Source organism: Crotalus tigris, unplaced genomic scaffold (genome assembly GCF_016545835.1).
Source record: "Crotalus tigris isolate CLP2741 ecotype Arizona unplaced genomic scaffold, ASM1654583v1 scf7180000017683.1919423, whole genome shotgun sequence".
NCBI classification, from domain to species: Eukaryota; Metazoa; Chordata; class Lepidosauria; order Squamata; family Viperidae; genus Crotalus; species Crotalus tigris.
The window spans coordinates 1302622-1323535 of record NW_024096563.1 but is presented as its reverse complement, the minus strand read 5'-3'; the positions used below and the strand labels follow the sequence as shown (position 1 = coordinate 1323535).

At 45.5% G+C, this 20914-nt stretch overlaps 1 protein-coding gene across 2 annotated transcripts in view; it reads left to right on the top strand.

The window, feature by feature from the left end:
- SCAPER (S-phase cyclin A associated protein in the ER) overlaps positions 1-20914 on the top strand; it is a 105170-nt gene that overhangs the window by 6604 nt on the left and 77652 nt on the right. For both annotated transcript variants that reach the window (XM_039337614.1, XM_039337615.1), the window contains 12 exons: positions 1302-1416; positions 1818-1888; positions 3117-3311; positions 10600-10700; positions 11279-11395; positions 11872-12032; positions 15580-15842; positions 16040-16252; positions 16941-17111; positions 18882-18951; positions 19131-19248; positions 20720-20831. In XM_039337614.1, the coding sequence (XP_039193548.1) occupies positions 1302-1416; positions 1818-1888; positions 3117-3311; positions 10600-10700; positions 11279-11395; positions 11872-12032; positions 15580-15842; positions 16040-16252; positions 16941-17111; positions 18882-18951; positions 19131-19248; positions 20720-20831 (1707 nt within the window). The remainder of the gene's footprint in view (positions 1-1301; positions 1417-1817; positions 1889-3116; positions 3312-10599; positions 10701-11278; positions 11396-11871; positions 12033-15579; positions 15843-16039; positions 16253-16940; positions 17112-18881; positions 18952-19130; positions 19249-20719; positions 20832-20914) is intronic.

Here is a 20914-nt window from a genome sequence, read left to right as displayed (position 1 = left end):
GATGGAAATGCGTTTATGGTCACCTCTTTAAATAATGTTGGTTTTTTTCCCGTAATCATGAAGAGCAATATGAATTATTGCCTCTGACAACTGGGCTTTTAAGTTTTACCTTTTCCCCTTGAGGACATTACATACACATATACACACCCACCCACACCTGTGGGTATCTGAAAATTGTCATCTACGAAAAGAGATGATCTGGTCTGGATTTGCCTCCACGAAGACTGTGGTCTGCTGCTGCAAGGGTTTTAATGCATCTTTCAGAATCTGGCAGGCCACTTTGCCAGAGTTTTACAAACCACAGGACCTCATACTGTTTACATTTGCCAGGCTTTTTTTTCCTGAAAACTTCTTTTAAAAAAGACAGCCGCTTGCAGATCTGCGTCGTTTCACCCTAACTATGGGGAAACTGAGGCTTTTAGCCCTGAAGCCCTTGCACTTGAGGTTCACCAGCCAACAAGGAGCTGGTGGGGTAGCCACAAAGAAGAGGGAATCAAGCTATTCTCCAAAGTGCCTGAAGGCAGGACAAGAAGCAACGGATGGAAACTAACCAAGGAGAGAAGCAACCTAGAACGAAGGAGAAACTTTCTGACACTTAGAGCAATTAACCAGTGGAACAACCTGCCTCCAGAAGTTGTGGGTGCTCCAACACTGGAAGTTTTTAAGAAGAGACTGGACAGCCCTTTGTCTGAAATGGTCTAGGGCAGGGTAGGCAACCTTGGCTCTTTTATGACTCGTGGACTTCAACTCCCAGAATTCCTGAGCTAGCTGTGCTGCCTCAGGAATTCTGGGAGTTGAAGTCCACATGTCATAAAAGAGCCAAGGTTGCCTACCTCTGGTATAGGGTTTCCTGCCTGAGGAGGGGGTTGGACTAGATGATCTCCAAGGTCCCTTCTGACTCTGTTATTCTGTATCTTGTAAGGAAAGCCTGGCCGCAAGTGGTTGAAAAAATAAAAATGGTTGGGTGCTCCATCCAAGAGGCGTTCTCTTTGGGGCAAGAGTGAATTCTTTCTGAGTTTGCCGTGTGCTACATCCGGTCACACCAAGAGGAGATGTAAGTTCTCTGCTCTGGTGATCCCAGGAGCTGCTTGTAGCTCTGTTTGAGTGCAAAGTCAGGGTGTCCTTTTCAATGGTCAGTCTCAGGTTTCCGCTCCTGGCTCCTTCAAGCCTCTGAGGCTGAAGTGACCCAGCCCTTTAATTCAGGGGTGAGCAGCTATGTCCACTTCAAGGCCTGTGGACTTCAGCTCTCAGAATTGACGAAGTCGGGTGCAATTCTCTGAAACTTTTGCTCTCTTCTGCAGGCTTCTTTCCAACGCTCTAACAGTCACGACAAAGTCAGGAAAATTGTAGCCGAAGAGGGCCGCACTGCAAGGAACTTGATTGCTTGGAGCGTGCCGCTGGAGAACGAGGAGGATGGTATGTGCTCGACGTTGGGCCAAACCAGCGTTTCTCAAACTTGGCAGCTTTAAGACGGGTGGACTTCAACTCCCAGAATTCCCTTGCCAACCACTGTTGAACTCCACCCGCCTTAAAGCTGCCAAGTTTGAAAAACACTGTGCTAAATTATCTCTGCTAACTTTTGCGGTTATTGTTTTGGTTTGGTGCAGGGTGACCCTGAGTTCCAAGCCGCGATTAATGGCTTCTGTGCGCTGTACATCAAGCCTTTGTGGCCTGTTCAACAAACCACAGTTAAAAGAAAGGACAGCACAACCCCTGTGAACCCTGGAAACAGCCTGGCAGAGATAGGGGCACGAATCTCTGAGTCCTTTAAAAAAAAAAAAAATTCTTTCTATTAAGAAAAGTTCATCTTTTTACAGGAAAACCGAAGTGGCAGGTGGGGGCAAAATCAAAGAGGATAAACCAAGGAACGCACAAAATTAGCAAACAGGTTTGTGCTGTTTTATTTTGTTTAACGTCCAAGCATCTGAAATGACGTTAATTTCTGGAAAGCTGCAAACGGTTAAATAAATCCACTTAGTCACATTTTACATTTTTTTAAAAAATCAAACCCCTAAAGCATTACATCGCCCGTGCAGCTAGCGAGGGGGTAGATTTTAAATGATCAGCCAAAAAGAAAGGGAAAAAAAAAATCCTTCAAAAGAGCATCCACATGTGCAGAAGCTCCTTTTACACTCTCTGGGGAAGACGGAGCCAGTGATACTAGCATTTTGAATTACCCCGGGAGTGAAAAAGGCGACCGTAACACAAACGCCCAACTGTTCAGCGTCAATAATTGGACTGTATTAAATACAAAACGAAAGTCCCCCACAGTAAAATGATCACCATAGCCCCCTAATGGACAGACGGTCTTGTAATAAGCAGGCCTGGCCAGCTGACAGGAGATTAATTTCCATATGTTAAGACCAAGCAAGTAGCCAGATCTTGAATAACCTTAAATGAATTCTTAAATAATCAATTTGAAAGCCAAATGTCTTTGCACTTAAGCTACATAAGTCCTGGTGTGCTTAAAAAAGTTGGGATCGCGCGCTGTGATGGTTTGATTATGGCCTATTGTTTAATTCGGGAGCCAACTTAATTTGGCAACTCTTAAGACTTGTGAACTTCAACACAGCTGGCTGGGGAATTCTGGGAGTTGAAGTCCACAAATCTTAAAGTTGCCAAGGTTGGACACCCCTGAACTAAGCCAAGGAAGCTGGGTTTATATATCATGCTAAACCATGATCAGATATGTTTGGTTGGATTAGGGTTAAGCCTCTGCTTGCAGTGATAACAAAGCTCTCAAGCCGATCGTTTTGCACGAAACTCCAGGATCCATGGTTTGTTTGATTGAAATCAGTGTTTCTCAAAGGCGGCCCCTTTAACTCATGTGGACTTCATCTCTCATGCATGGGGAATTCTGGGAGTTGAAGGCCATGCTTCTTGAAGTGGCCAGCTTTGAAAAACACCAGTATACTCCAAGCACGTGCCCCATTCTGGGAGGTGAAATCCACGTTTGAGAATCACTGATATAGGTGATCCGTGAACCTTCGCAAATCACGCTTAGTAGCTTAGTCTCTGGGGCGAACCTGAACAATTGAGATTTTTTTAAAAAAAAAAAAAAAAGCAGGAGAAAGTTTGTTTAGCGCACACGTGTGCTTTTCGAATCTCCTTTGCAGGGCACAGCCTCAGATTGCAAAATCACACCAGCCTCGGGGGAGAAGAGCTTCTATAAAAGCCCCACCAAGACACGGCAGCCACGGAAAGTGGACCTCCGAGCAAGATACTGGGCGTTCCTTTTTGACAATCTAAGGCGTGCGGTGGACGAAATCTACGTCACTTGTGAATCGGATCAGAGTGTGGTAGAATGCAAAGTAAGGCTCTCTTGATTGGTCCGTGGGGGGGAATGGATGTTTGACCATCATGGTTTGCCTTTGGATGCTCTCAGGACTCTGTTTTGTTTTTAAACAATGTTTATTGAAACGTTTTACAATGATGCCTTCAGTTGTGTGGCATGAGTTCGGTTAAAACTAAGAAACTTGAAAGAGAAATGGTAATTACAGCTGCTCTGTTACTCAACAAGCAGATTTACAGGATCCTTGTTTAGCGACCACAACAGGGACCAAGCAATTTGGCCACTAAGTAAAGCAGTTGCTAAGTGAAAATGCAGTTGTGCTTATGACCTTACTTCAGCTTTGCTTTACCGACGAACAAAAGTCAAGACGCGAGAATTGATTGCAGAGTGACTTTTTCCATCATGATCATAATTGAACAATTGTTCTGTGAGTCAGTCACTAAATGGGGACTGTCTGTACTGTCCTTGAAGCTTTCATTATCTGGGTTTACATAAAATATGGCGTGCCGTGGTGGCTTAATCACAATACACTTAGTAAGCCAAAACTCAGAAGCTGCAAGGTGGTTTATCTGATGCTAGTTTAGTATGCTGTGTCTTCTCAGCCACGGATTAAATCCATCATCCTTAATGTGCCACTGAGCTAGTCCTGCACAGACTGAATCGTTCTCTCCTTTGGAAATTAAAGAGGGTTTTTTTTTCTTTTTAATGAGATAATTTAGGCACAATTATGCCTTCTTCCTTGATTATTATTAATTACTTTTGAGTCGTGCTATTTCACTCCGGTCATATTTTTATCTAGGATTACCCACACGGGGTTCATCACGTTTAAAACATATGCATAATATCAACAACATCAGCCAAGTTCTGCTAAAACTAGTAACCTGGAAAGACCAGTATTAAAAGTGCCAGGCAAAATAACATAATACTCTATAAAAATGTATTAATTCTCCACTGAGGAGGTTGCCTACTTGGGTTACGAAACATCTGAAAGGCAAACAGCCCAGCTTAGAGACCTCACCTTTCAACCTGAGCTATGAATATTCTGTTAGTTCTTAACTCTACCACGTTGTTTATGCTGTGTCCTTGTGAGACGAATGGAGTCTTCGGTCTTCTGGATGTACAACCGATTTGCCAATCCAGGAGTTCCCTCCTTCAATATTCCTTTTTTCCTGTAGGGGGCACTGTTGAGTTTCTGCTGGGATCTGCCTTCTCTGGGCTTCCTACTCAGTGTCCTAATTACTGCATTGTTTCTTGCCTGCAGAGACAGTTATCCTTATTACCAGTGGTGAGCGAGGGAGTTTGATTGATGGCCTGGTATAAACAACGTCTGGGTGGGTCTAGTCATAAGTTAGTTCTCCTCGTGGAACTTTTGATGGAAAACAGACACATGTCGCCCGTGGTAGCTGTGCTGCGTTTTCCTCCCAACTCAACTGGAAGCTGCTTTGCTTCCCAGTAACAATAGATTAATTCTCTCAGGTGGGTGTATGAGTTTAAGTGGAAGATTACAAATGGCTAAATAAAGACTGAGGAAAGTCAGGAGTATGGGTGGTCCTCGGCTTACGACCACCAGTTGAGCCCCAAAACGTACATTGCTAAGTGAGAACTTGGTTAAGTGAATTCTTACGACTTTTCTTGGCACAGGGCTTAAGTGAATCAGTGCAGTGGTTCAATTAGTAACCTGGTTGTTAAGTGAGTCTGGCTTGGCTTGGCTTGGCAGAAGGTTGCAAAGGGGGATCACGTGATCCCGGGACACTGCAACCGTCATAAATGTGAGTCAAGCATCTGAATGTAAATCACGTGACCCTGGGGATGCTGCAGCGGTCATGAGTGTGAAAAATGGTTCATAAGTTACTTTCTTCGGTGCCGTTGTAACTGTGAACGGTCACTAAACGAACTGCTGTAAGTCGAGAACCAATTGTAGTCAAAATTTAGACTGATGGTGATTTTCCTCTTTTAACTGAGTTTTTTCCCCCCCTTCTCCCAGTTCTGGAAGCCGTTAGCTAAACTTCTCTGCATAAAACAGGGTTTTCATTAGCTCATGAATATTTAGTTTCCGACTGCCACAAAAGACTGCCAAGTCAGCAGCAAGATTAGTGTACAAATGAAAATCCTAAGTGAATTTGGAAAACAAACAGTGTCTTGTGGCTTTCAAGCCAGCTGTTGTTTAAATACAATTTAATTTGCATTAAAAAAGGAAAAAAAGAAACTCCGAGCAGGGTTTTCTCACTCAAGAAATTTCCCCAATGTTTTGTTTTGTTTTGTTTTGTTTTAAAAAAAGAAGCCAGGGTCTGATTGCCTTGCCGGATAATTAGATTACGATTTTCTAAATATTTATGGCTGAACGAATTAGTAGGTTATTTGTATGACATCTTTGCAGATCCAAGACCTCCTCCAAAAATTGCACTGATTCCACTCATGTTATGCTGGGAAGGAAATATTATGCAGCCAAGACTTCTTTAAAACATTGAAACATGAAAACAGATCCTTGTTTCTGAAAAGAGTTGGAAAGGAGATCGCCCAACCGTTACTCTGTTTACCAAAGTTAGGTTTTTTAAAAAACCGTGTGGAATTCCTACAGCACAAAGATGCCTTTTGAAAACCTTCGTCCTACCGGGGTGCACGGTTTGGTGAGGATCTGTAACATCTTAGCTCCTACGCAGTCGTACCAATTTACTTTTAACCGTCGTTTTCAATAAAAAAAAATACTCTGCAGCTTTTAAAAGCAGTTGGTCAACCCGTGTCAGGCGGGAAAATATAGTTAGACATACGTGCCGATCTTTACAACCGTTGTGTGGCTTTTAAATAATTTTCTTCCCGTGCAGACAGCAATCTGGTCTGAAATGATCTTAAATGTTGACTTCCTGTCTGAGTGTTAAGCTAAAGAGAGAGAGAGAGAGAAAAAAAACAGAGCAAATTACCATTTTCACAGTGAAAGAAGACAAGCTGGATGGATTTGTTGGGAAAAAAATAGACCAGGTTCTTGATGGCAGTGTTTTAGAGCAGGGGTCCCCAACCTTGGCAACTTGAAGACTTGTTGACTTCAACTCCCAGAATTCCCCAGCCAGCATGGAGTTGAAGTCCACAAGTCTTCAAGTTGCTAAGGTTGGGGACCCCTGTTTTAAAGGGCCATGTTCCTTGTCTCGCAAGGATGGAGACCTATAGCAGCTTTACCACCTGTGGACTTCAACTCCCAGAATTCCTGAGCCAGGAAAAGTTGTCAAGTTGTCACAGTTGCCCACCCCTGTTGTATCTGATGACTCTTTGTGGTTGAAACTGCAACTCAAGAGTTGGAAGAGAAGGAGGCAGGGAGGGGCTGGCAGAAAATCAGCGGTTGAGACGCTCACCAAGCCTTAAAACCTAGCTTAGAAGCCTTGAACGGTCATCCAGAAGAGTCCTCTGGAGTTTTTTACCCCCATAATTGTGTTGAATTGCCTCACCTTAATGCCTTGGAAGACGGGATTAAATGATTTGAGTATGTTCCTGTCTTACCAGAGTGCGTACATTTGTGTTTGTGCGTGTGGGTGTGTCCCGAAGGATGGAAATCCCATCTCTTCTTGTATGCTGCCCCCAAAAGAATCTCAGTGATATCACTTAGATTTCCCAGCATTCTAATTGTGTACTGTTGTTATGAATGAAGCAGACAATATTTATTGATCTGTTAGATGTATATCCTGCCTTTATTTTGTACAACTCAAAGTGGCACACACAATTCTCCTGCCTTCTAGTTTCCCTGCAACAGCAACCCTCTAAGATGGGTTGACTGAGAGGGAAAGACTGGTTTAAAGTCACCAAGCTGACTTCTATGGCTAAAGGAGGACTAGAACTGGCCCAAAGTCACCCAATCAGCTTTCACGATTAAGGCAGGACCAGAACTCACCATCTCCTGGTGATTGGTCCAAAGTCACCCAGTCAGCTTTCACATCTAAGGCAGGATTAGGACTCACCATCTCCTAGTGCACAGGTCGGCAACCTGTGGCTCCGGAGCCGCATGTGGCTCTTTGAGCCTTCCCCTGTGGCTCCCAGCCTCCACTGCCATTTGCAGAGAGAGACAGAGACAGAGAGAGGCACTTGCGCTTCCCTGCTTCTCTCTCTCTCTCTCTCTCTCTCTCTCTCTCTCTCTCTCTCTCTCTGTGTTTGTGTTTTTTTTTTTGTGTGTGTATGTGTAAAAGAGAGTGCACTCACAGTGTTCTCCGAGGAGCTGAAAAGCTTACTGGGTGGAGCTCCTCCCTTTGCTGCATCTCTGCAGGAAGCAGGAAGGGCAGGAGAGAGCTAGCTAGCCCAGCTAGGCTGACTCAGGAATTCTGGGAGCTGAAGTCCATGAGTCATAAAAGAGACGAGGTTGCTTACCCCTGAGCTTGTTGGAGAACAGCTTGAAGCTTGCCAGGTGAGCAGCAGATAGGAGAGGGGGGGGAGAAAGAGAGAGAGAGAAAGAGAGAGAGGGGGGAGGGGGAGAGAGAGAGAGAGAGAGAGAGAGAGAGAGAGAGAGAGAGAGAGAGAGAGAGAGAGAGAGAGAGAAGAGGAGTGGCAGACCAAGGGCAGATAGAGAGTGAGGGAGAGAGAGAGACAGAGAGAGAGAGACCCTTTTGACATCTAAAATGAAGATAACACTGCATATATCCTTTTTTTACCAGTATATGTATGTGTGTTTGTGTATGTATGTGTGTGTGTGTGTGTGTGTGTGTGTGTGTGTGTGTGTGTGTATATATATATATATACGTATACACATATACATATATGCACACACATACATACATACACACAAACACACACACCTATAATAAAGGTAAAAAAGGATATATGCAGTGTTATCTTCATTTTAGATATCAAAAGGGTTTTGCGGCTCCCGGTATTTTGTTTTTGGTGGGAAACGGGTCCAAGTGGCTCTTTGAGTGTTTTGGGTTGCCTACCCCGTCCTAGTGATTGGCCCAAAGTCACCCAGCTGGCTTTCATGCCTAAGGTAGGATTAGAACTCACCGTCTCCTGGTGATTGGCTCAAAGTCACCCAGTCAGCATTCACATCTAAGACAGGACTGGAACTTACCATCTCCTGCTGATTGGCCTAAAACTACCATGCTAGCTTCTATGGCTAAAGGAGTACTAGAATTCACCGTCTCCTGGTTTCTAGTCCAGCACCTTCATCATTACACCAGACTGCCTCGGTGTAAGACGAGGTGGGGAAACTGCAGCCCTCCAGATGTTTCTGGACCCTCAGCCAATAATGACAGATGCTGGGACTAGCAGTCCAGACAGGACCGAAGGACTGCTCAAATTCAGCGCCGCCTTCTCACCACCGTGGTAGTTTAGCAAAGCAGCTGATTATTTTTCAATTCCTCTGGCCTCCACTGAGACCCCCGTTTGACTAAATGGGCATAATAAGATTGCCGAAAAAAGCTTTCTAACGACAGGCACCGTTTCTAGTTTTTTTCCTAGCATCTCAACCCTCGCTCTCTCATCCTCTCGGAGAATTGCAATCGGGAGGTACTTGATCTTGGAGACTCCTGGAATCCTGTCTCAAGGGTTGGGACAATAGTACCAAAGCAAGCTGCCCCCTAAAGATTTGTGTGTGTGAGAGAGAGAGAAAGAGAGTGAGAGAGAAAGAAAGAAAGAGAGAGAGAGTGAGAGAGAAAGAAAGAGAGAGAGAGAGAGAAACCCTTCTCAAGTGGTCCAGCATTTCCACTGCTTCAGCACCCAGAGGTGACATCTGCCACGTCGGTGGGTAAAGAGGAGATCCATATCGACGGTCAGGACTCCAGAGCCCCGTGTGTGAGGATTGTGTGTCATCCCCACAAAAGGGATGGCGCCAACCGTCCGGCGGGGTGCGCCGCTCACGAGCCTGAATTACAAACCAATCGAATCCGTCGCAGCCAATTGGTAAAGTAATTGGTAACTTTAGCTGGACATCCATACGCCGTTATCAGGATGCTGGCAACGAGAGGTTTTCAGAGGCACTTTTGTTTCGACAAAATGGCCTTCGTCGCTTCGGGAAGGAAGACGGGCCTCCCTGCGTGGGGGGGGGGGAGAAAGAGGCAGCTCCAGCCCCTCGTCTGAGTTGTCACGTAGGACTTGTGTTACGGCTGCCCGCTCTGACGCGTCGGGATAAGCCTTATTTTCTGAAATAAGTTTCTTTCAGCCATTAAATGTAATTTGGGGCACGCTTGTCAGTCCTGGTTAGATAATTGCATCTTGCTCGGATGAGCCCGGCGCTAAGAAGCTGCACATTGTTAGGCTGGGATTTTTTAAAAAAACTTTCTTTTTGCAGTTCCTTGCTCAATTACATTTTTTTAGTTATACACTTGGGGCGACGAGCAATTTCTTTTGGGGTACCTGGCCTTACAGAGGATGCTTAACCTCACAGCCCCTCTGTGAGGGGGGATAGAAGGTTAAAAAGTTTAATATAAAATAGATAGATAGATAGATAGATAGATAGATAGATAGATAGATAGATAGATAGATAGATAGATAGATAGATAGATAGATAGATAGATAGATAGACAGAGAAAGAGAAAGAGAAAAGAAAGGAAAGAAAGAGGAAGGAAGGAAATAAAAAGGAAGGAAGGAAAGAGGAAGACAGACAAGAAAGAAAGAAAGAAAGAAAGAAAGAAAGAAAGAAAGAAAGAAAGAAAGAAAGAAAGAGACTGCTTCTTTGTTAATCAGCTACTTTGGTTTATCCAAATAAATGATGCTCATTTCATTTGGCTTGCATTCAGTATTAAAATCTGCCCCCAAAGAGCCCTGCCCTTCTGAGGCCACCTCATTTAGACCCCCACCTCCTTTGATGGCCGAACATAGCTTCCAAGGGCCGCACCTGCACAGCGTGTCCTGCACTCCATCAAGCAAACAATATTAGCCCAGAGGTGAGGAAGCTAAGAGGAGGCCCAATAGAACTCCTTCCATCCTTGAAGGAGGGTGCGGGTTTATTCTCTGTGATGCTTGAGGACAAGAACTAGTGGTGGAAACTTGAGAGAGAGACATCTAAATTCAAAATAAAGGAATTTTCTGAACGAGACAGTCATTAAGCGATGGAACAGCCTAACCTTTGAAATCGTGACGCCTCCATCGCTCTCGATACTCCATTTTTTCCAGCAGCTGACAGAATGTGCTTGACTTGAACAATTTGTGCAATCAAGAACTGGATGAGAGTTGCGCCAGTTTGCACAGAGGGAGTTATCCCGATGCTACCGCCCATGCCTCTAGGATGATTTATTTGTATTGTTGTTTTTCCCTCTGGCTTATTCCTTCGTTGTTTTATTTTGTGGCTGGTTAAAGTGCTAAGCTCCTCTTTTGATAAAGTTTCTTCTTCTTTCCAGGAGGTGTTGATGATGTTAGACAACTATGTGCGGGATTTCAAGGCCTTGATAGACTGGATTCAGTTGCAGGAGAAGTTGGAGAAGGCCGATGCTCAAAGCAGGTAATTGGAAAAGATCTCTCTCTCGCGCTCTCTCTTTTTTTTTTTCTTTCTTTCCTTCCTTCCTTCCTTCCTTCCTTCCTTCCTTCCTTCCTTCCTTCCTTCCTTCCTTCTTCTTTCTTTTCTTTCTTTCTTTTCCCCTCCTTCCTTACCTCCCTCCCTCCTTCTTCCTTCCTTCCTTTCTTTGTCTTTTCTTTCTTTTTCTTTCTTTTTCTTTCCTTCCCTCCCTCTTTCTTTCTTTCTTTCTTTCTTTCTTTCCTTCCTTCCTTCCTTCCTTCCTTTTTCTTTGTTTCCTTCCTTTCTTCCTTCCTTTTTCTTTGTTTTCTTTCTTTCTTTCTTTCTTTCTTTCTTTCTTTCTTTCTTTCTTTCTTTCTTTCTTTCTTTCTTTCTTTCTTTTCAAGATCAAATATTTAGTACTCCCTGGGTGTGGAAAGAAGAAAACGATGGGCAATGTCATCAGAGAAGTAAAAAGAGCAAGACAGCTTTGCACTAACGGAGGATCCTCCAGGAGTGACTTGGGGTGTTGCTTTCAGGGGAAAGAAAGGCGACTTCTTTGCTGAGTTATTCTCCATAATTTTCAGGCCAACTTCGCTAGCGTGGGAAGTCAAGAAGATGTCCCCAGGGCGTCATGTTATTCCCAGCCCATCGACCGACAGAATCAGCGTGACATCCAATGCCCGAAGAACTCTCAATTTTGGGTATGCAAATTAAACAGCTTTCACTATTTCAAGGGTGAAACGGGTGGGCTACGGCCAGCCAGACGGAAGCATTTTGGCTCAGCAAGCCTGGAAAACAACAGGCTGACCAGAGTTACTGGAGACTTTTAACTCCTCCTGTTTCCATCTACGCTACAATTCTGGTGGACATTTCGGCTTCCTCGCTACTTGTACCCAGTAGGGAAATAGTAATTTGTTCACTGCTTCCCAGCTGCTGGCTCACCCCCTAGTTGGGTGGGAAAAACTAGGTGAGCTTTCACAGCCACAGAGCGACCGGTTGAGGTTCCATGGGCACCTCTGTGGGGTGTCCAATCGGGGCCACTTTAAGACTTTGTGGACTTCAACTCACCAAGCTGGGGCGACAAGAACAGACGCCAGAATTTATAACACAGAGAACGGGTTAGAACATGCCAAATCGTTTTAATGGCTGGGGGATCATGAGTTGTTTCTTCACGTAGAGGACCTCCTGCGGCCGTGACCTCCAACCGTCTGAGTCCTTCTGGGGTCAGCTGGGCAGACAAAGTCAAAGCAAGCCACCCAGGAACAGCTCCCTGTTCGAAGGAGGCAGCAGCCCAGGTCCAGGGCCCCCCTGCAGCGCAGAAGCCGTCCCGCAGAACTGGCAAGTTTCCCCCCCCCCTTTCCGGTCCGGTCAGCATTGTTTTGGTACCCCCAGTCCTTTCAAAGCAAGGCACGCAATTAAACAGAGGCTGCATTTTAAACATCCTATCTAAAAGAGGAAACCTTGTGGTCATAGAAAGTGTGAGGAAGGGTGGGGGGGGGGGAATAAATCTTTGCTTTTTTTAAACCTCACCATCTAGGATCCCTAGTTTAAAAACAGCTCAGGAAGGTTTGAATTTCAGACCACGGGAAGCTTACCAGTAGCCCCGCTAGAGGCATGTGTAGCTCATGTCTTCGAAGCAAAGCCGATAGGTAGACTGGGTGTGTAGCAACTAAAGGGAGTAGAACTATGTTAAAAGCGATAATGGACAGCTTGTTTTCGGAATGTAGGTGACCCCCCCCCTAATCCTGTTGTTGTTTCTTCTGCTCAAAATATGAAGACTGGGGAGGTTTTTGCAGAGGTCAGCAACGCATCCCCCTCTGTGTGGGACATCAGCTTCGCTAAGTTCAACGGAAGAGTCCTGTGTGAATGCCTTGTGCCTCCTTCCCCGTCCACGCAATTGGCTTGAGCGATTCAAGCACAAGGGGTGGCGAAGGGCCCCTTCCCATTTCTTTCCCCACACCCTCCCTGACTTCTCGTTTTTTTAATCAGCGGGTCTGGCATCTTTCCAAACCAATCGCCTTCCAGCGATGGAGCCTTTTGTCGAGGAGACGGGGTTTCCAGCCTCTTGGAAATGTTGGGTGCCGTTTCCTGTATTTTTTGAAATGGATAATTCCATTTTGGAGATGGCCGGCACGGTAATCGCAGAGCGGAAGTATATGGAGCATTGGGGGGGGGGGTTGATGTGACACGACAGTGGTTAGTAAATTGCTTAGCACATAAAGAGTCGCCTAAATCCATTTGCTTATTATTATGAAAGCTTGAGAGAGCACTTTTTTTATTTTGATCCCCTCCCTTTCCTTCTTTCCTCCCTCTCCTTCTTCTTCCCTCTCCTTCCTTTCCCTTCCTTCCTTCTTCCCTCCCCCTCCCTCCCTCTCCTTTCCTCCCTCCTTCTCCTTCCTTCCTTCCTCCTTCCCTCCTTCCCTTCCTCTCCTTTCCTCCCTTCCTCCCTTCCCTCCCTCTCTCCCTCCTTCCCTCCTTCCCTTCCCTACCTTCCTTTACTTCTTTCCTTCCTCCTTCCCTTCCCTACCTTCTGTCCCCTCCCTCCCTCCCTGATCTATGCCCACTGAATGGAAGGATGCTGTTTCAGCCAGAAGGGAAGAAACTCACCGTCCACCCGCAGGAGAACGAGGGCCTTTTAAATAGATGGTCTCCTTGAAGGAACCCCAGCTCTGCAGGTCTCCTGTGACTTGGTCCTGCCCTGTCACTAATAAGGTTACCGGGCAGTTCTTCCAGATGGGCTCCTTTGAAAGGCAGAACATCTAAATGGCTTTTAGGCAGGGTGGGGGGCTCAGCCCAACAGATGGTTTGTCCCTTCCATGTAATACAAGAGGAAGCAGAGAGTGGGAGGTCGAGTGTGGTTAGAGAATTGTCAAAATAATCCCGTGAAATATTCATGGACAAAACGGGGCAAGTAACTAAATCCAGCTTATGATATATCCAGGGGAGGATAACGTGTGTTGCCTTTCTTTTTTTGAACACCGTCTTCCGTGTTGTAGTATGTGGCCATATCATGGGCGCCTCACTTCTCCCGGTCTGCCAGGTCATCTTAGAGCCCAATTTAAAATACCTGTTGACTTGAATGAGGCTAAATAGCTGATACCTGTCGGAAGAGGAACCTTGTGCATTCTGTGACAGGCTTTGTACAGGAATATTGCTCTCTTCCATTTTCTCCAAACTGGAAGAAGAATAGAAGAGAATTTTTGTAGCTCAGGGTTGAAATGAGGGTCCTTGGTGATCTCTGAGCTTTTCTGTTTTCATGCAGACATTTCATAACCCAGCTAGGTAACATCATCAGTGCTAGAAGGGAGGAGGAGGAGGAGGACAACAACTGTGGGGTCCTTGGTGCTCTCTGAGCTTCGCTGTTTTCATGAGGACATTTCATTACCCAGCTAGGTAACATCATCAATGCCGGAAGAGAGCGGAGAGTGGGGTTTAAATGCAACATTGGTCTGTTTACAGAATCCTAACTGGGCTAATGGATGCAAAGTACAGGTAGCCCTCAACTTATGGCCACTAAGGAGCCCAGCCTTTCTGTTGCTAAGTGAGACGGTTGTTACGTGAATTTTGCCCCATTTTACGACCCTTCTTGCCACCGTTGTTAAGTGGATCACTGCAATTCTTAAGTGAATCTGGTTTCCCCATTGACTTTGCTTGTCGGAAGATCACTAACGGGATCACACGACCCTGGGATAGTGCCAAGCGTCCGAGTGTAAATCACGTGACCCTGGGGATGCCGCAAGGGTCGTAAGTGTGAAAAACGGTCCTAAGTCCCTTTTTTCAGTGCCATTGTAACTTTGAACGGTCACTAAATAAACTATTATTAAGTCGAGAACTATCTATAGTTAAGGCCATTTTTCCTCTTTGCCTAGCTCAGGGGTAGGCAACCTTGGCTCTTTTATGACTCGTGGACTTCAACTCCCAGAATTCCTGAGCCAGCATGGGGGAACTTGGAACCTCTCCCTTTCCCCTCAGCATGGCTGGCTCAGGAATTCTGGGAGTTAGTAATAGAAATAGTAGTAAAGTTGGAAGGGACCTTGGAGGTCATCTAGTCCAACCCCCTGCTCAGGCAGGAAACCTTACACCAGTGGTTCTCAACCTTTCTAATGCCGCGACCCCATAATACAGTTCCCCGTGTTGTGGTGACCCCCAACCACTTATACATCACCGGGTGCCAGGGGCGTGGCCAAAGAAAAGGTTGGAAAAAATGGCGGACAGCCTTGTTTGGCGACCCCCGTGAAATGGTCGTTTGACCCCAAATGGGGTCCCGGCCCACAGGTTGAGAACCACTGCCCTACACCATTTCGGACAAATGGCTGTCCAGTCTCTTCTTAAAAACTTCTAGTGTTGGAGCATTTACTGCTTCTGGAGGCAGGTTGTTCCACTGGTTTATTATTCTAACTGTCAGGAAGTTTCTCCTTAGTTCTAGGTTGCTTCCCTTCTTGGTTAGTTTCCACCCGTTGCTTCTTGTCCTGCCTTCAGGTGCTTTGGAAAATAGCTTAATTCCCTCTTTATGGCAGCCCCTGAGATATTGGAATACTGCTATCATGTTCCCCCCTTGTCCTTCTCTTCATTAAACTAGACAGAGCCAATTCCAGCAGCCGTTCCTTATATGTTTTAGTCGCCAGTCCCCTAATCATCTTTGTGGCTCTTCTCTGTACTCTTTCTAGAGTCTCCACATCTTTTTTACATCGTGGTGAAGGGCCGAGGTTGCCTACCCCTGGCCTAGAGTCTCCCTTTTTTTAGTGCCCACTGACTGCCTAACTTCATTTTTACTCCCTTGCCTAACAACAGTGAAGACAAAATATTCCGGAAGGTTTTCTTCCCCAAACGCTGTTTTCCCCTGCTAAGTTTTCCTTCTGATTCCTTGGCTGGCTTTTCAATGCAGAGAGGAGGGACGCCGAAGGCTGGGAGACCGTCCAGCGTGGGAGGCCGGTTCGGTCCAAATCTTCTGCTTTAGTCCCCAAAACCAAGTCGTCCGCGGAATTATCCCAGGCGAAGGATGACAGTGACAAAGAAAACGTAATTCTTCATCCGCTGGCCAACAAACAAAAGGCTTCCTTGACCGAGGACGGCACGTCGCAAAATGCAGATCCCCTCTTGAAGGACCCTTGCCCTCAGTGTGAGCATCCCCTTGCTGAGAGGACTCAGGTGAGCGTGACTGGATCTGTCGCTTTTTTTTTTTTACAGTGGCTGATGGGCTGCGAGAAGGAGCGAAAACAGAAAAGGGAGATTTGGAGTGAGGCAAACAAATAAATAAAAGGATGGAATTGCCTTGAGTCATTTAAACAAGAGCTTGGATCCTTTGAGGATCCCGCTTCCTTATCTGCCCCTCTGTCACGCCTTAGTTCACAGGCCGGGTGTCTGAAGACCTCAAGGTCTCCGAAAAGATCACGGGACCTTCGCAACCCTCTTTCGAGCTGCCGCTTGTGTGCATAGACGTCGAATGCAGCGCCGAGAGTCCACAGCGGGACGGCCGTGGAACCTCCATCGCTCCAAAAAGCGAAGAAGCAGAAAATGTCAAGAGTGAAAGCGAAATGGATCCTGCAGATATTTCAAACGTAAATCTCTTCATTTATACCAATATCTTTCTCTATCTATCTCTTATCTCTATCTCTGTCTGTATTAAGAGAGAGAGAAAGAGAACCACAAAACAAAAATACCCATCTGCTTGCAGTAAATTCCTTCCCTCCCTCCCTCCCTCCCTCCTTCCTTCCTTCCTTCCTTCCTTCCTTCCTTCCTTCCTTCCTTCCTTCCTTCCTTCCTTCCTTCCTTCCTTCCTCTTTCTCATCTTCCCTCCCTCCCTCCTTCCTTCCTTCCACTTTCTCATTTGCCTTCCCTCCCTCCCTCCCTCCCTCCCTCCCTCCTTCCTTCCTTCCACTTTCTCATTTGCCTTCCCTCCCTCCCTCCCTCCCTCCCTCCCTCCCTCCTTCCTTCCTTCCTTCCTCTTTCTCATCTTCCCTCCCTCCCTCTCTCCTTCCTTCCTTCCTGGTATAGGGTTTCCTGCCTGAGCAGGGGGTTGGACTAGATGACCTCCAAGGTCCCTTCCAACTACTACTACTACTACTACTACTACTTATTATTATTATTATTATTATTATTATTATTATTATTATTACGTCAAGGAGCACCTATATCTTTCACTGAGTCCCCAAGCATAAAATTCAGGTGGTAACAGTGATGTCTACCTGGGCAGGTGTTTTATCGAATCCCCAGTCTGTTTTTCTGATCTCCGTTTCCGTTTTGCAGTCCATGGCCGAGGTGCTCGCCAAAAAAGAGGAGCTGGCGGATCGCTTGGAGAAAGCCAACGAGGAGGCCATTGCGAGCGCGATCGCCGAGGAGGAGCAGCTGACGAGGGAGATCGAGGCGGAGGAGAACACCGACATCAACCTGGAAACGGACAACGACAGCGACTTCTCTGTGAGTTTTCAGTTGGATGGGGGAAACTGACATTGATGGAGCGGTTCTTTTTTCGAGCCCAGGTCGGACTTGAAAATACAACGCTGGGCTTTTATATACTTCTTGACATTGAAGAATAGCCGGGCCCTCGCTCTGTAATCGCAGAGCCAGGAAAAATATACAAAAGTATTCTGAATTGTGAGGTTTCCTTTTTTTTTCTTTTTTTGGAACTGTGTAGAAATTAACTGCTTGTTTCCCAGTTAGAGAATTCATGCGACACTCTTGAGATTTGCAGGGAACCGGGAACTTTTGGGAAAAGAACAAAGAGCCTCAGAAACTGGAGATTGAGGACAAACCCTGGTTTGTTCTCAGCGAAAGACCAGCAGCAGACAGCCCTTTTGCCCAATTCCCTGCCTTTTCAAAAGTAGGGCGTAATTGTGATTAAAAAACAAGCCAGAACATAGGTTAAGATCCTCGCTAACAGGTAATCCTCAAACTTAGGACCATTTAACAACAGTTCAAAGTTACAACAGCCTCAGAAAAGTGACTTAACGACCTGCACTCACACTTAAAACCGTCCCACCAAGTCAAGGGATTGCAATTCACGCATTTGGCAACTAGCCATCATTCACGGCTGGTCGCTGCATCCTGCAGTCATGTGATTGTAATCTGCCACCTTCTTTTTGCCAATTTCACGCAAAAAAAAAAAATTACCTGGGTTCACTTAACAATTGTGCCATTCGCTTCGCAGCAAAGTGATTAGCTTAATCGCAGACATTAAAAATAAACCAAGTGTCATGGTTCCGACAGATGAAACTCTTCAAAGAACTTTGAGGCATTGTTTTCCTTAAACGAATCTTTATTCAAGGAACATAGCATCCGCACGTACATAGGCATGTACATAGGCAAAGCCAAAATCTGAATTCCCCTCCCCTTAGCACATAGCATCAAGCCCAATTCCCTCCTCTAATTAACAGTCATAAATCACATTCTCCAATTAGTTTGAAATGCAGGCATCCCCTCCTGTTCTCCAACCACCATTTCTTATCATCTACTTCAAAAAACCTTGGTTCTCACACTACTGCAATATTGTTATGTCTAACTAACTCCCATGCACATTCCTCCTCCTCCCCCCAGTATGATCTAATTCTAAGAGTAAAACATAAGAAGGAAAATGGCTGCCTCTCCATATGTTGTCAAAGCAAGAACATCCGATGTTCACAGCGTTGCCACCGAGTCTGACTTGACTTAGGACAGAAATCCCAGTCCCGATTGTGGTCACCTGTCACAGCCGTTGTTCTGATGTGCAGAAAGTGGGAAGGAACAAGATGAAGGGGAATTCCTTCTACAGGGGGTCCTCGACGTACGGCCACAATTCAGCCCCGGATTTCTGCTGCTAAGCGAGACATTTGTTTAAGTGAGTTTGGCTCCCATTTTACAACCTTTCTCGTTGCAGTTGTTAAGTGACCCATTGCAGTTGTTAAGTTAGTAGCACGGTCGTTAAGCGAATCTGGCTTCCCCATTGACTTTGTTTGTGAGGTCACAAAAGGGGATCGTGTGAGCCCAGGACCAGCATAAATGTGAATCAGTTGCCAAGCGTCTGAATTTTGATCACGTGACTACAGGGGGGGGGTGCTGCAATGCTCATAAGTATGAAAAACAGTCGTAAGTCACTTTTTCCAGTGCCGTTGTAACTCCGAGCGGTCACTAAATGAACTGTTGTAAGTCGAGGACCACCTGTACATTGTTAGAGAGCCTCTGAAATTTTCTTTTTGCATTCTGGATTTTCAGGCCAGCCTGGGCAGCATATCCTTCTGCGGCATTTCCATGGATTGGAATGACGTCCTGGCGGATTACGAAGGTACAGCCTCTTTTCTCAACCCGAGCTAAGGCCGTTCTTGTTAAGGGAGCCCATTTCCAGTTCGTTGGAGAGCCCTGTGCTCATCACCACCACCACCACCACCACCAGGCAAGGATGGCCAGCTATCCGGCCCCTGGATCAGCTTCGGCTTCCAAAACCGATCCTCTGCTTTTTCGCAGCTCGTGAATCGTGGCGCCAAAATAATTCCTGGGGCGACATCGTGGAAGAAGAACCAGCTCGCCCACCGGGCCACGGAATCCACATGCACGAGAAACTGTCTTCTCCCTCCCGCAAGAGGTCTTTACTTTTTCAACTTTTTGATTCCATTATTCGGGGGAAAACCCTGAATCGGAATCTGCATGAGTAATAATACTGATCATTGAAAGATGGGGAACTTTGTGCCAATTCGAGCACATTCAGAATTTCTCGCTAGGAAATTCCAAGCCTGTATTTAGATTAGAAAGCCTTCCCCCAAAAATATCCCAGAAGAAGGCAGTGGGAGAGCACTTCTGTATCACTGCCTACAAAAGACCACAGACTACACCTGTAGCCGGCAGAGATGTGTTGTCTCAGGAGTTGGCAGCCCCCGACGGTCCTTGATCGAGATTGAAGCTGATCAGGGATTGTCCTGGTTAGTACCAGGATGGGAAACCATAAGGAAATCCTTAATTATAGCTTAGACTGAGAAGGTGAAATAGAATCCCAGCATAAGGAAGTGGAAAGCCTCTTTGGTATTACTGTCAAGAAGAACCACACAACAAGAGAGATATGTTATTGTATGGAGAAGATGGATAGAATATATTCAGAAGAAATATGGAACTACAAAGTTTCATTTTTTATGAGTAATGGATTTGTTTATAAAATTATGATGTTAAAGTTTGAAGAGAGTTAAGGGTTAGTATGATTTTGGTTATTGTATAATTAGTAAACTTAAATAGATTATGTTTAATATGTTTGTATAACCCTGTACTTGGCTCTGGGAAGTGGGGGGGTGGGGGGGAGGTTGGGTTGGAGGTTAAATAGCTCAGAAAAGTAGAAATAGTTTTATTGTATATAATATTGATGTTTTAATTTGGAGAGAGGAATTGCTCGGGCATTTCCCCTGGACTGCATCCGGAATGAGAAGATAGGAGGAAGGGGAGAAGTAAGTAGGAAGGTTGAGGAGAAGGAGGAGAGGGGGAGAGTGAGGAAGAAGAGGGAAGTGAGAGAAGAGGTTAGAGGGGGGATGCAGTTTGGGGGGAAATGGGCGAGCAATACCGAAAGTTATGTCTATAAATTTATTTTACTCTTTATCTGAAGTATTTTTTATGAATGTAATGTAAAACTGAAAAAAAAAAAGAAGAAGAAGAACCACACAGATGCCTGTATGATGTCCCTAGGAGCTCTGAAGAAAACCTTTAGATATTGCAAGACCTGCAGATATTTTGGACTGCACATTGATTGAGCTGCTGAGACTTCGGATCCAAAATGTCTGGAGGGAACTCTAGTCTTCTTATGTAACAGAAGATTTTCCATGGCCTATGCCTGAACAATCTTAGCAGTGATTATTATCACAATCATGTACAACTACACAGGTACACTATATTGGGCCCTGTAAATGGAGATTGAACTGGGGATCTTCTAAATGAGACGTTGATGTCTGTGAAATTCTCCAAATTCTAACTCTGTTTTTAAACCTTCTCTAATGTTTATACACTGTTCTGTAGATTTCAGCTGCCTCCGCGTTGTTCTTCCGCTGCTCAGTTTTCCGTGTCTTTTCTTTCCCAAGGACAATTGCAGAATCGAAGAAGAAGCACGAAGAGAAGCAGAAGAAGGCTCAGCAGCTGAGAGAGAAGCTCCGCGAGGAGAAAACTCTAAAGCTTCAGAAATTAATGGAAAGGGTAAATTTTGCCAGGGCTCCTTTTTTTAATGTCCCAATCCTGAAACTGGGACCCAAAGTTGGGATCCTAATACCATATGGTGT